The sequence below is a fragment of the Thamnophis elegans genome, chromosome 1, assembly GCF_009769535.1.
Source record: "Thamnophis elegans isolate rThaEle1 chromosome 1, rThaEle1.pri, whole genome shotgun sequence".
In the NCBI taxonomy this organism is placed as follows: Eukaryota; Metazoa; Chordata; class Lepidosauria; order Squamata; family Colubridae; genus Thamnophis; species Thamnophis elegans.
This window is the reverse complement of record NC_045541.1, coordinates 75,761,558-75,777,384: the sequence shown is the minus strand read 5'-3', so window position 1 is coordinate 75,777,384 and position 15,827 is coordinate 75,761,558. Positions and strand designations below refer to the sequence as shown.

At 39.5% G+C, this 15,827-nt stretch overlaps 1 protein-coding gene across 2 annotated transcripts in view; it reads left to right on the top strand.

Annotated features, from left to right (window-relative positions):
• HRAS (HRas proto-oncogene, GTPase) overlaps positions 1-15,827 on the top strand; it is a 72,224-nt gene that overhangs the window by 30,612 nt on the left and 25,785 nt on the right. For both annotated transcript variants that reach the window (XM_032228390.1, XM_032228397.1), the window contains exon 2: positions 13,477-13,631. In XM_032228390.1, coding sequence (XP_032084281.1) covers positions 13,521-13,631 — 111 coding nt within the window. In that variant the 5' untranslated portion in view covers positions 13,477-13,520. The remainder of the gene's footprint in view (positions 1-13,476; positions 13,632-15,827) is intronic.

The following is a 15,827-nucleotide window of genomic DNA, read 5'->3' as shown; positions in this document are numbered from 1 at the left end:
CTGTCTCCCAAGTCCCAACTGATCGGGAGGGAATGGGGATTTTGCAGTATCCTTCCCCTGGAGTGGAGAGGGAATGGAGATTTTACCTTATCCTTCGCCTGCCATGCCCACCAAGACATGCCACGCACACCACACCACGTCCACAGAACCAGTAGTTAAAATGTTTGAATTCCCCCACTGTCATGGATCTATGTATTTCTCATGGATTAGCCAAGATTGAACAGAGGGAAGCAGTCAGCACAAATCTGAATTTTCTGTGGTCTTGGACTTTCTCGTTGGATTGTGGATTCCAGATGGAAACAAAAGGATGTAATCTAATAATTTTTGGAGTCTGCTTCAGCAAACTGCTTTTGTGTATGTTTATAAATAAATAATTAAACTATTAAAAGTATTTGCCAACTTAATTACTTTAGGAAGACTTCTTACTTCTTACTGCTTCCTTGCATGAAATTCTGCTGGAGGAGGCCGGCCAGCCTCCTGGCACTGAATTTGGCACTGAATATGGTTGAATTGCTCCTTATGACTCCACATGAGTTACTTGTTTTGGAATTGCTCTTCCAACTCCAAAGTAGTGACTGAGATGTTGGAGCTGAACTTCTTTATAGGTGTGCCATTTTTTTTAGTATTCTGTTTTTAGATGTGTGAGGAGTGCCATGTGTATTTAGTTTTAATTCAGAAACCAGGGTTAATGGACATGCACTTTCTCTGAGGTTTTTATTGCTTGGAAGTTATAAAACCATTCTTTTGTGTGTTCACCATTTGACCCATAAAGTTGGAAAGTAGAGTGAAAGGTACTGCAGGCAGGATTACTATACATTAAGTGGGAGTGAATTGTATCAAAGCTGTATGGAGTTCTGTATGTTAAAGTTTTATTGAAATGGCTTTACTGTGCCTTAGGTTTTAATGTGTTTATTTTGAACAAAATTTGGAATGGTGTTGTGTTCATTTTAATAAGTGTGCTGTCTCTCTTTCTTTTCTCTCAATATTGTTTTCCATTATGACTCAAGAGCTACAATTAATTCTGAGTTATTTTATTCCTTTTAAAGCCTGCTTATTATGCATGTTCCTACAAGTTATATGCACCCACATTGTATTTAAAGATAGTCATTTTAAAACTATAAGCTTGATTCCAAACCTACACAAAAACTTCATTGTGAATGCAAGTGACTTAGGTACAGTAGTATTTCACCCTGAATTGCTGATTTCTCTCTGGCATTGTATTCCTTTCTCCATCCCATCTCTATCACTTTCCATGGTATTGTTCTCTGGAGATTTTTAAGGGCATAGGAATAATATAAGTTAAAGTTGACTTTTACCCACAAGCATGTTATGCTACAAAATACTAGATCCAAGCCCTAATATATAAAATGAAAATTCATACAGCCTCACTCTTGATGTCTCAATAACCACATATGTATTTGCATAGATTAAATGCAGTCTTGCATTAGACATACAAAATCTGTTGGTGCCTATTGTGGGAACACATTTCATTTTATTTAGTCATTCTTTGTGATCTGAAAAGTGAAATAAACATTTAATTACATTTAATGGAGAATCTCTTGCTTCATTTATAAAACCACAATGGTGAAATAAATACATCTAGTCAATAAAGTTTATGTCCTGGTTGCTAAAAAAATCTTCAAAAAGATTTTATATAGTCTAAACATATAATTACAGTAATCTTTAAATTATCCAAGCACCTTTGATAATGCTTTTCTGTAGCTATCCCATGTTACTTGAAAATATGGGTGTATCTTTTTTTGGTGGGGAGAGTTATTACTTACAGAAGATTCTCAAAACCACCTTCTTAATCTCCTCTGGTCTACAGTCAGTTTGGTCTTTGGGCTGTCTAGTTTCATATTACTTACTTGCCTCTGCAGAATTTCTTGATGTTCCTAAATAGGGATATTCATAAAATGGTAAATATATTTCATTTCAACCCCACAATGAATGATCGTGCTCCTGAAGTTCTACAAAGCCATTTTGGATTGATTGCAGTTCAACAAAAGGCACATTTTGAACATTTTGGTTGTTCCCACAATGATATACACTGTCGGGTAAACAAAAGCTGGTGCATATCACCCCATCACTTACCTCCACATAGTCTGTATCCCCACCTCTTCGGGGTCTCAACACCGTCTGTTCCTTTCTGCCGCCTCCTCCTCTCTTCAGCCACTGCTGATATCCCATTGTGACATAGCTAACTCTTCAGTCTTCCCAGAATTTATCCTTCCCCTGATTCTATTCAAAATCGTTGTACATGTTGCCCCGGCCCTCTGTTTCTTACTCCAGTGATCTCAAAAACTGGCTCTCAGGGAAAATATCTCTCTGATCCTTGGTCTCCCCTTCTTGCCAGCAACTTCCATTCCTTCAGCAACCATCACCAAGAAAATCCTTCAACTTGATTCCCTCCTCCCATTTTTGTGGTCCCTCTGCCTGGATCATTTCTGCCCAATTTAATTATATTTTGATATGTATCTTGAATACAGTGCCCTGTTTCATTCTGTTTACCAAGAAAAATGTCTGAAATACTCACGTTTAATTTTGAGCATGGGGCACTGAAACACCTATATACTGCATGGATTGTGTATGGAACATCGTGCACATTATTGTTTCTAGATGAGGTTTCATCATTTGGTCACACTGCCTGGTAGACATAATTTTAGAATCCAGGTAACATGTGTAGGCAGTTTCCCAACCATTTTCATATTACTTCATCCCTCACTTCTTCTTTTTAGAGTAAATGTGTTGGGAGGAAAGGTTTGTGGGAAAAATGCAGTTGGATTAATAAATTCTAGGAACTCTGCCCCTGGAAATACTACCTTCAAAGATCTTTTACCATGCTTTGCTTCACCCTAGCAGTTGGACATGCCTAGGGGTGAACCTGAGACTCTTTGCATGGTGGAATATCTACTTTACTGCTAAGGGGACTGACCAGGTTTTCTGTGAAAGCAGATTTACAAAATCTGTCAAAATGGACGTTGGCCATGCCATAGACAATATCAGTAAGGAATTGCAGTCATCCAGTTCACCCAACAAGTCTACTTCTGATGATTCTGAGCATGCCAGAAAGAAACAGAGGTAACTGGGGAATATGGAAAATACTAGAGACCTTTCCTAAATGGTCTCTCTCTTCAGGATGCTCTTTTTTTAATCAATGTAATTTCCTTTGTTCTTTATTTCCCCTATGATTCTTTTTCATTCAAGTTCTTTCTCCCTCCACTCAAGGGAGAGACCCAGAGCCTCTTCACCCTCAAAATGCTTTCTTCGTTCTGGATGTTGGAATTGAACATAAAAATGAATGTGGACTAAAATAAAAAGTTAAAGGTGTCTTTGCCCTTGGTTACTGAACAGAAGTGGCTTGCCATTGTTTTTCCAATACATTCTTTTAATTTCCTTAGATAGTCCATAGGACTAGAGTTCTATTATGTTAATCAACCCCAATATAGTCCAATGGGTGCTTCCACCTGTTGAGTTTTTTTAAAAAAAAAACCTCACATGCATGTTTTTAAAAAATAGATAAATGGCCACAAAGTACGATAATAGACTGACAAAATAGAAGACTACTAACATTTGTTTATCTGCTTTCTTGTAAAATTTATTGGATGCCCATCTTACCATGAGGTAACCCTGGGAGACAACATGGAAATTGATGATGATCTGTTGCTGAATTAGGCCTCTCTTCCAAATTCTGGTTTAGCAGCATGTATTTGGGTGATATGTCTCTTCTCAGTGACATCGTAATCTTGGACATTATGAAACTAGTGTACATGCAGAAAGGGATTACAACAGTCTGGGTAAGAAATATTTACAAGTGCATTTTTCAAGGTTAAAATATGTATATAGTAGAAAATATCTTAGTCAATGATGGGAGAGGACAATGAGTTAAAGAGGCTAATTACAAATCCATTATAGCAAGTCAATGCTGGTTGAAAGTATCTCAGCCAAAGATGGTTATGGAGTGTCTGCTTAGAACTCATATCCTTTTACTTTTGTGGTGAATATTTTTAAGTTGTTCATAATTAGCATTCCATTCTATTTATTTGAGGAAACAGTCTCAGTCACTTACAAAGTAGATTTTAAAACTGCAGCAAACAGATGAATGGAAAAGTAAAAGGAATAATACAAAGGCGGCAGAACTTGCTCAGCCTTAAGATTTAAATTAAAATATAATAGAGTAGAACATCTAAATCCCTGGGCAAACTTGTGTGTTCACCTGACAGGGATAATGACTTGATATAGAATTATTTATACGAATATTCTAGAATCTGAGACTCTAAATTTATACGAATATTCTAGAATCTGAGACTCTAAATTTTTTTAAAAAATAACCCCCTCTCTTTGCAAGCTCTGTTGGAGAAGAAAATAATACATCTAATGTTACACTTCAAGAAAGAACATAGTAGTTGAGCAAAGTCACACGGGAAGTTCATATCTGCATTCAAGATATATAATAACTAATGCACTAGTACACATGGCTTGTTTGAATACTTTTCTTACATATAATTTGATGCAGTGTTTCATGTGAGGTACACAGATTTATCTGGAATATGTACCGTATTTATCGGCGTATAACACGCACCGGCGTATAACACGCATCCCCCATTTTAACACAAAAATTTGAGTAAAAATTTTTTTCATTAAAAATAAATGACTTGGAAGCTCGGAACTTAATGTTGGATTAAAATTTATAACATTAGAACATGAATTACTTCCCCACCCTCTTCTGTCACATCATTTTCCCCCCTCTGATCCCCCTGTACCACCTAATCCCCCCCCCAGATCCACCTGTACAACCTAATCCCCCTGTACCACATAGTCCTGATACCACCTGTACCATATAACCCCACCCCCCATATCACATACTCTTTCCCCCTGCGCCACATAACAAGCCCCCCCCACATAAACCCCTATTTCTATATGTTTTTGTTTTCACCACAGTACCTGGCCTGTGTCGCTAGCAGACTCAGGTTACTCTTTAATTGCGCTGACGAGTAACGTCCTCAGCGTAACGTCAGGGACGTCACTCGTCAGAAGTACGGTGGCCTCGGAGGGTCCTGAGGAGCAGCCTTTAAAACAGCAGCGCGGGCGGCTGCGGACTCACAGCTGATTGGGAGAATGCCGGCGCGTACACTTGGGACCAGAGAGCAGGCGGGCGGGAAGGTAAGCACCCGCAATGATGGAGAAAAAATACAGGCAGCGGGCCGCTGCGAGCCGCTGCTGCTAGGATGGGGTTAAATCAGGCAGCGGGCGGCTCTCCAGCCGCCGCTTGTTCAATGATGGGGTTAAAGCGAACAGCAGGTGGCTGGAGAGCTGCCGCCACTGCTGCAAGGTAGGGGTTATATCAGGCAGGGTAGCTGGAGAGCCGCCGACGCTGCCATGAAATGGATGCTGCACTTCTATGAGTATCATGGGCGCCGGTGAATCAGCTGGAGCAGGCAGTTTGGGACCCGGCGTATAACACGCAGTATCGGCGTATAACACGCAGGCAGGGTTTAAGCTTGCAATTTTAGTTTTAAAACTGCGTGTTATACGCCGATAAATACGGTAGTTTCCTCATAGTAGAAATATCTCTCCTGCTTGCTTAACTTGGACACCTGAATCCCAAACTGAACAGCAACTGAACCTAACTTAAATTGCCTCTTCCAACTTTAAGCTGCTTTATGTTTCTGTGTTAGATAATTATTTACCCTGTTTTTCAATAAAAGGAGAGAGAGAGAGAGAGAGAGAGAGAGAGAGAGAGAGAGAACGAACATTACGTGTGTGTGTGTGTGTGTGTGTGTGTGTGTAGTGTGTGGTGCTGACTCACAGAATTGAGCAGAGTGAAGTCTCCTGATCGATTTCCATTCTGAGTGTGCTGGCTGACTTTATACGGTAGTCTTTCTGGAGCCAAATTGAAGTACAGATGTTCTGCTGGCTATGGGAAGAATGGATCAGCATGTAAACAAATAGAATCCAGGAGCTGGAAGGCTGAATAATGGTGCCTGTCTATTTATAGAATGTGAAAATCTAAGTTCACCTTCTAAGTCCAAGATATCAGATTCTGCTTAATGGATTGCCTGGTTAATTAACCTGAGTCTTTGTCAATACCCCACAAGAAGAGAGGTAGCATCTTTGAAGGTATACTGAGCTGGGGAATATTCTTGTCGTTTATACATTTTTTAGTCCATTGTATTTAATTCTAGAGTTTTTAGCCAAGCCAGAAAAGAGTAATTGGCTAAGGGACATCCCAAAGTTTACAAGACATCGGCTTTTTAAAAATCCTCCTGCCCAGACAAAGGTGAACTTTTTCAACCTGGTTTCTTCCAGATGTTTTAGACTAGAGTATAAATCCCAGAAGGTGCAGATATTAGTCATTCTTGTTAGGGATTGTAATTCCAATGCATTTGAATGATGTTATTTGATGAAACAGGTCCCCTTTATAAGAAATAAGCCTATTTATTTTTTATTTATGTTCTGCCTTTAGTATTTTTATAAATAAGGCGATGAACATATCCAACACACCTCCCTCCTCCTATTTTCCCCACGACAACAACCCTCTAGACCACTAGACCAAACGGAATTAATTATGGACTCCTTTTCCTGCACCCTAATTAATGATTTAATTAATGCAAGATATTTTCTTATTCAGAAAACATAATAGTTATGTGTTTCTTATAACTGATAGTTACACTTCAATATGGAATGAGAATAGACATTACTGGAATTATTCACTTACCGTGTGGCACCAAACAGTTTATTCACTTGTTGTTTGAAAAGGAAATGTTAATAGGTTAATAGCCAAATGTTAAACCTAGCAGTGGCATTTGCAGTGGATGGGTGATGTAGTGGTCAGACTGTTGTCAGGAGCATTATGATGGAAGTTGAGCTCTAGAAATTAAAGTGTGACAGTCTGTGGAGCAGTAATGTCTCCTTTTGAACTGACTTGGTCACATGCTTCCTGGGGTGCTTCATAGGCAGCAGACCTGCCTGTTGATATGCTAGCCCCCCCCCCCCCCCCGCCTCTTTCTCCTAATGTTTGTGTTGTATCTTCAGGATAATTGGTAGGAGGGATTGAACTGTATGGGAGGTTATTTAGCCACTCTGGGGTGGTGACAAGCTGCCAGTCTTGGGAGGCCCTGCTATGAAGTGGTTGACCGACTGCTGAGAAGCTGCTCTGAAGCACCAGGAACCAAGCAGTGGCCAAGCTCAAGTGATACCGATGGCTTTCACATTGAACAAAGCCAATAGTTCCCTTTCTCTGTTGTTATTATCTCATTTTAAGGGATTAAGTTATTGTGAGTGAAATCAGATTAGCTCCAGGAATTGAATCTCTCTAACTCCGGAGGCACAACACAAAGAGAGGAACACAACACAAAGAGAGAAATTTCCAGGGCATATGAATTCTTCTCCATTCTTCTTAATTAAATCTCCCTGAAGACTCTTCAGCCTTCTTTTCTTGTATTCTCTTTTGAAGCTATTTGCTTTCACAAGGAAAGAAATGCTATTTCATAGCCTTTTTAAAAAAAATTAAAAGTAATTGTGTGACCAAAACTTGATTTCCAGCTAATTCTCAGTTCCAAAGAAACTCTTTATTAGCATTAAGATGCTTATGCAACTGTCTCCAAACTGCTTAAATAATGCAGTTATCCTATTACTAAGTTCTCCCTGTTTCCTATGGGCAAGTTAGCATTGTTTGATGCTCAATGTCTCATGGTTTCATTCAATCTTTTGCACGAGTGAAAATGTAGGACATGGTGCCTGAAAGTAAGACAAGATGAAGAAGGGCTGACACACATTTTTACCCAATGATCACTTTTCAGGTGCCATGCATCTGGGAGGACTCTCTTTGGAAGAGTACAGGCACTCCTATCCGCCAGTCAGTTTTCAAGCGCCTCACACTCAGGGAGGACTCCCTAAACGGAGTACAGGCACTCCCTTTTCTATTTTGACTTTGCAGGACTAGGCTAGCAATTGCCCAGACACTCAGCCTTTCACAGCCTGGTGGGACTGTCAATCTACCTTTTTTCCAATATCTCCCAATCATGGCTCAACACAAGCTCATAGGAGTTGTGGTGCAGCTGAGGATGATGTGGTAGATTCTGGGCAGCAGCACATACACACACACACATTCACTGGACATACAAACACGAATTTGTGAAGTAGTCACCAACTGGGTCATCCAATTCAAGCTGCTTGGTCCCAATCAAAAACTCCCTTCACTATCTGCCATGGCAGAGCCTCTGGACAATATGGACTGATGCTGTTTGGATAAAGTTTCATATCGGCCAAGTTAGTCTCTTGCTGCTCAGGAACCTTAGTGGTTGCCAATTGTTAGAAGAAAAGATTCTGGGTTAGAGTTCAAGCCGGATTACTAATAAACACGCAAGGCAATTGCTTGAAAAGGAAGATTTATTCAGTGGTTTGACATAGAGAATAACAGTTGAAAATAGGCTACCAAATTAGTACATGAGACTGGTAGTACTTATAGTAACAATTGATTTTAAATGTGAAGTAATAGACTTTGATGTGAAACACGTTAAATGCATAAATAAAGATATTCCTACCTGGAGTGTGAAGTCTGGGGAGGAAAATCATTTTTGCCCTGTGTTGATCTTTGCCTGGATTTGGATTTTTGTGAGGCGGGGTCTAAACATCAGGGTGCAGCCCACATGTCAATGTAGTCAGAGAAAGTTTAAGTGGCTTGTTTGTATCTTTATTTTGAAGCGTGCCTGCAGATCAGAGGTGGCCAGGGCTGCTTTGTGACCTGGCCAAAAGGGGAAGGGCCTCCACAGGGATTTTTATCTTTCAGCACTACTAAAAGCTGTTTAATTTTGGCTGTGTATATGAGGGTGCATCCAAGATTGCGTGCTGGTATTTATAAGACCCAAAGCAAAAGGTGGTATCATTTAACACACTTAATCCATTCCATAATAAAGTACTTTTTGTTTCTCATCTGTAATTGTCTGTCTCTTTTTTGTGGTTCGCCTTGTGTTTCAAAGGGATCTCACGGTGGCCCAAGTGGGTGGAAAATTGTTCGTACATGAATGAAATTCTAATTGTACCATAGAATGTAGTTATGCTGTGGTCCAAAGAACTAGTTTATTATGTGTGTGAAACATGCCTAATGATGGGAATATAACTCTTTCTGGTTACCTCTTAAAAAGTTCACTTCGTTGCAATAAACTGCTAAGAACCAGCTTCAGTGAGAATTGCCTTAGTTACAGAAAATTTAACATCTCTTCTTCTCCCCCAACCATCAATTGCTTGGTTACCAACTCATCTGCAGCTCTATCCATCTTTCTGGGATTCTTCTCTCTGCAGTCTTTTCCAGGTAGTGGGAGACAGATTTAGTTCCTCCAAGAAGAGAACCACAGGAGAAAATTATAGAATCCCACTTGGTAGCAAGGGTTTGGTGATCTCAGGATCAGAGCAAATCTTTTTCATATGTCTGGTTTCAGAAAGTGAAAAGTGGTTCAAGAAAGCTAAGCTGCCCTCTTCAGCATTCTCGGTCTTTGCAGGAAAATTTGGATAGGAATGAAGATCTGTCACGAGCATACATATTTATTAGATCTATAGGGAAATAAATGACCTGTAGTGGATCTGTCGTAGAAAAAGAACTTTCCAAAGTAGCTTATTTAGCAAATTAAGTTTGTTAAAAATGATGGGTGCTTCTGCTACGCTGTTGTTTGGAGTGCTAGTTCATAATTTGGAAGAACAGATAAGAACAGATATATGGCTGGTTTGGATCGGTACTTTCCAAATTCATTTTGAGCATTGTAAGTTGATTATGGAGTTGACTTGTGTTAACAGATGGATTACTTGCTTCTGAATCTGGTCGTTCTTACTCATTTCTGTTCCTTCTGTAATAAGCTATGGATGTAATGGGAGTAATCCTCTTTTCAGAATGAACTATGTCCTGGTCTTTAATTTATTTCCTTTGTTATCCATGAGAATCTTGGTCTTGTAGAAAAACAAACTAGTTTCCTACGCTCTATTCAAATGGGACCTTTTCATGAAAATATTGCTTTGGATACGGGCAGTGTTTTGGCTCTGGCTCCATTTTTTTTTTTTTTTTTTTTGTAGTAACAAATGCAGGTAACTATTGTGGTGTAGCTTAGAAGAATGAGTCCTATATCAGTGAAATACTGTGCTAGTTGTCTCTGATGTGGACCTGTACTTAACTCTAAATGGAAGTGTATTGCTAAGTATTAATACATTAAAAAGCAAATAAATATATTTATTAAACAAAAAGCAAAGTATTGATTAATCATTGAGCATTATCAAGTGTTTATCATTAAGTTGTCTCACTTACTTTGGCCATGTCATGTGGGAGAATTCCACGCAATTATATTTGGAAGAGTTAGCAGTAGAAAGAAACCAGACCATCAAAGATCACAGTGTCTGGACACCATCAAAGTGACACCAGCCAGAGCATAGAACCATGATGGTGAACCTATGGCATGCATGCCCAGAGTGGCACGCGGAGCAATGTTGCCTGGTATGCACAGCATCAGCTCTTCCTTTTCCTGGTATCTGACACGCATGCATGTGCAATGATCAAATAGCTTTCGTGCATGTGGCAGTGCCGGAAACTGGAAGAGTTGGTCTTCTGTTTTCCGCTGTGTGCATGCACGCCGGCTAGATGATTATTGCACACGCATGCATGCCAGTAACTGGAAGACTGGCTGGCCAGCGCACATGTGTGTGCTGGAAACCAGAAATACAATTTCTGGTGCGTGCATGCCCCCTGGGCAACTCCTCTTCCAGGTTGTAGCTTTGACACGCACGCTCCCTTTTCGGCACTCGGTGCTAAAAAGGTTCACCATCACTGGCATAGAAATATTTAAAAGAAGTAGTGCCGATCAGAAGATGTGGTGAGACCTGGCCCATACAATCACCAAGAGTCGGACATGACTAAATGGATAACATCATCATCATCATGTAAAATTCATAGCAGATTTTCTTTCCTAGATTCATTTATGTCACCTAAAACACTTGCATATTGGGTTTTGAAAAAAATGTATTGTTGTTGTTACTACACTTATTATTAAAATTGCAATTGCTAATCCTCCTAATTCAAAGACTTCTCTTGGCAGATTACATTAACTTGTTCTGGCAGGATTTTCTTAGTCCTGAAAATGTCAATTGGGAAATGTAACATTACCATTCTAACTATGATTTGGAAACTGGGAATTATGACAACAAAGAAAGGTGAAAGGAACAGATAAATACAAAAATAAATGTGTTATTTTTAAAAAAAGACAATATGATTTACACCCAGGCCATTTTTAGAGTCAGTTTTCTAGTCTTGAAATTCTTCAATTCTCGGAGCCGGTGTTGGGGAGGACAGGTTGAAACATAAATGGACAGCCCACCTTTACACCTACAACTGCAATTCAGGTGAAAAATATGGCTGTGTGGGAGCAAGGCTATTTTAAGAAGCACACGGTTCTGCAACTATTTGGCTCTGTAATTTGAGCAAATTGTAAGCTCTCCATTGACATATGTAACAGGTATAAAATAATATTCTGAAATCCTACTGAATGTAGTTTATATCAAGAAAATAAAAAGGGAAAACAGAAAACACCTGGCTGATGATATTTCCGGGCTTTTCTAAGTGTGTTTGACACACTAAGTGTGTAAGCTATTCTTTAGCATGCTTTAAATTGCAAACTAGAGGTAGTCTTCGACTTACAACAGTTCATTTAGTGACTGTTCAATGCATTGAAAAAAGTGACTTCTTACCGTTTTTCACACTTATGACCGTTGCAGCATCTCCATGGTCATGTGATCAAAATTCAGACACTTGATAACTGTTCATATTTATGATGGTTGCTATGACCCGGGTCATGTCATCCGCTTTTGCGACCTTCTGATGAGCAAAGTCAGTGGGGAAGCCAGATTCACTTAACAACAACATGTTGCTAACTTAAGAAACACAATAATTCACTTAACAACTGTGGCAAGAAAAGTCGTAAAATGAGGCAAAACTCAATAAATGTTTCACTTAACTATATAATTTTTTGGTTCAATTGAGGTCGTAACTCAAGGACTACCTGTACTATTCTTTTCTAGCTTTACATATAGCATACAGCACAAAATTAATATACGTCTGGTGGGGAAGGAAGAGGAAAGGGAGAACACAATTTTGGTGGCATTGGTGTGCATCATAGCATTTCTGTCATTATAGAAATGCTTTTGGAGTTCCTCTGATTGTGGAAATTGCTGCGAGCTGTATCTGTGATTGCTTCTCACGTTGTTCACATATATGAAAGGAGAAAAAACAGTGTTTAGAGCAATTTTTTAATAGTTCCCAAATTTGTTACTTTTTAAAAGCCTTTTTTTTTAACATTTAGAATATCTAGGAAATTCATCTAATTGTTTGTTTCCAGAATTGGAAAATATTCTTGATGAGCAGAGAGAAATGGCAGATAAACTCCAGCATGAAAAGTGGAGCAGGCATTTGTATTTCACTTGCAGCACTTTCATATTTACAAGTGTTTTTATCCTTTACCTTAGTTGCATCAGCCACATAAGTTTAAGTAACGCGTAGGTGCAGGAGGAGGACTTCATAGCTCATCCTGGCACTCTGTTTATTGTACCAGGCCAGCAATAGATTTTAAATACTGATTAACAGAGCCCTGAATAATGAATAGCTCCTTTCCCCACATCGTGCACATTTTGCCTGCCTTGTATTGTTTTACACAATGCTTTTCAGAGGGCTTGTTCCCCCTTAGAGCTTCTGGATATTGTAATTACCCTGTCTATATAATGAAAAGAATTAAGGATGTACCATATTTTTCAGAGTATAAGACGCACATTTTTCCCTCAAAAAAGAGGCTGAAAATCAGGGTGTGTCTTATACACTGAATGCAGCGTTTTTTGCCTCCTGAAACTCCGCCCCCTTCACTAAAATGGCCGTGCAGGGCATGGATAGCCTCTAGGAAGCTTTTAGAGAGCTCCTGAGGGCTGGGGAGGGCAGGAATGAGCAAAAAATGGCCCCTTTTTTACTCAATTTTACCCTCCCCAGCCCCCAGGAGCATTCTATAAGCTTCCTAAAGGCTATCCATGCCCCCATTTTTTTTTACAAAAAAACGAGCCCATTTTCGTGAAAAATTGGCCTTTTTTGCTCGTTTTTGCATCTCCCCCAGGAATACTCTGCAAGCCCCCTAAAGGCTATCCATGCCTTTTTTTGGGGGGGGGAAACGGGCCCATTTTTGCAAAAAAAACAGGCTATTTTGGGGAGGTTTGCAGAGTGCAAAAACTTTTTTTTTATTTGCCTCTTCAAAACCTTGGTGCAGCTTACACTCCGAAAATACGGTACTTATCTGCAGCTACAGCTCTGACTTCCAGTGCCTTTGCTGTAGTTATTTCTGGGGGCTTTTTTGGGGGGGGTAATGTAGCATAATTGACAATGATTTGGGATATGGGAAGAAACACTTTGCCTGATCTTTATGATCTTCATATGCTTTTATTTATTCATTTTGTTTCCAGGCACTTGTGTCGTGAGCAGACCCTGAGCTGGGGTAGCTCAGAAGATGACAGAGTACAAACTGGTGGTGGTTGGAGCAGGAGGCGTTGGGAAAAGTGCATTGACTATTCAGCTGATTCAGAATCATTTTGTTGATGAGTATGACCCTACCATAGAGGTGAGAAACCCGGTGTTTTCTTCACAAAGTTGTCTCCTTCTCTCTTAGCCTTAATGCAATCCATGCTTATAATTTGAATTTAATCATTCTTTCCACCAGAAATGTAAATGAAGAATGAGAAACGGACTGATGTTCTTTTTCCTAACATGATGATAGGTGATCCAAAGAAAAACCACAATAGAAGACACACCATTAAATTCTATAACCTGATTGTCTCCACATGCTTTGGATTACAGTTGCCATTTCAGAGTTCTGGTTGTAGGTAATGGGGAATTGCAGTCCAGCTCCTCTGAAAGGCCCTTGCTTTGCCATTCTGTCATTTTGCTGGGAGCATCATTTATCATCCTTGGGGTTTGTTTTTATTTTTATTTTTGTTAATGGTTAAGATGGTCCTATGGACTTTGGAAACCCAAGCCAGCTCTGTTATATAATTTATGTCTTATGTTGTACTAATCCACATGGTCTGTTAAGTATGAATTGGATTATCTTGAAATTCCATTACATGACTTTGCAGAGGAATGTTCTGCTGTCAAGGAAATGTTTAAATTCCCCCATCATATGCATTTTCCCTCCCTCCTTCCTCCCCCCCCCAAACACACACACATTTTATAAAATAGGGATCATGTGCTATACCTGCATCTTAGGACTGATTCATGATAGGTCAGGAAAGCTTTATATAATATCAATGCATACATCTGGCTTCTCTTTTGGAAATGTAAATAGTTTAAAAATAGAATTATAGTTTTCAAATGAGCCACATTTATTTTTCATCAAGAAGAGTGCAAACACAAGGGTTCCAAACACAAAAAAGGAACTTGTTGTCAGCTAGTTTGATACTTTCAGTCTGATAGAGGCAAATCCTAGTGCTTTATATGAGTTTTCTTCTAAGTAAGTATGGATAAAATTGCAATGATGTCCCCAAATCCTACATAGCTTTCTCAAAAGTAACTGCAACCTATTTAGTGAATCTTAATTGAGTATACAAGCTTTATAGTTCACCCTTTTTTCCTTAAGTGAAATCCATGCATGCAGTTAGTAAATACTTGTGTGGCCTTAAAGAAAACTGTAGAGTTGCATACCCACTGACAGTTGTTAGTGACAAGCCTTCCTTGATCAGCTCATTTATCCAGAATGAATAATGGGCTGCTTTGCAAAACAATAACATATAATTTTACCCTCCTTTTGAGATGACAGCAGTGGTGTGCCATCAGCACGAGAGAACTTGAAGTATTCTAGAAGAAAGTAAGTGTGTTGGCATAGTCATCTATTGTGTGGATATTCTTGCATGGCTATATGATTATAAGCCACGGTGGCGCAGTAGTTAGAATGCAGTACTGTAGGCTACTTCTGCTGCCTGTCAGCTGCCTGCAATTTGGCAGTTTATATCTCACCAGGCTCAAGGTTGACTCAGCCTTCCATCCTTCCGAGGTGGATAAAATGAGGCCCAAATCGTTGGGGGGCAATATGCTGACTCTGTAAACTGCTTAGAGCAGTAAAGCACTGTGAAGTGGTATATAAGTCTAAGTTCTATTGCTATTACTTTTTCCTAAGGGGAAAGTAAGAGAAAGATGCTGAATGGGAATAAGTACATTATCTAAGAGTTCCAGGATCAGGATGTTTCAGACTTCTCACTCTGATAAAATCCTGGGGTTTCCATGCTGACTTCCCCTTTCACTTTGTGATTCTTTTAGAAAATGCTGGAATAAGATAGTACTAATACACTATATACTCCACACACCCCCCCCCCAAACTGGGCAAGACCAAGGAAATGGGAAGTGTAAGATTTCAGTAAGATATGGGATAAATGCAGTGTCTTGGAAACTATCATAGGAATTTCCCAGCCTTATTTATAGTGAGTTAATTAAAATGGAGTTATGTTCAACACTCTGAAATGCTTCTTCCTGCACTTCTTTCCACCTGGACTAAGTTTATGAGATAACCTGTGTACTGACTCCTGGGCTGCTATCTGGTGTTTGTATATATGGAGGATCAAGGAAGGGTTGCGGTCATCTATAGAAATCCTATAGATTTGTCTCACCAGGCCTCCACCCCTACAAAATGGAATAAGGGCCTTGTTGGTGGACTAGATTGGTGGGCTAGAAATAGTCTCTCTATTCTTGGAGAATCTCAGAACAATTATACTGGTAGCTATGCTAATGTTGCCTGGTTCAGGATTCCAGGGTTACCATGGTAACC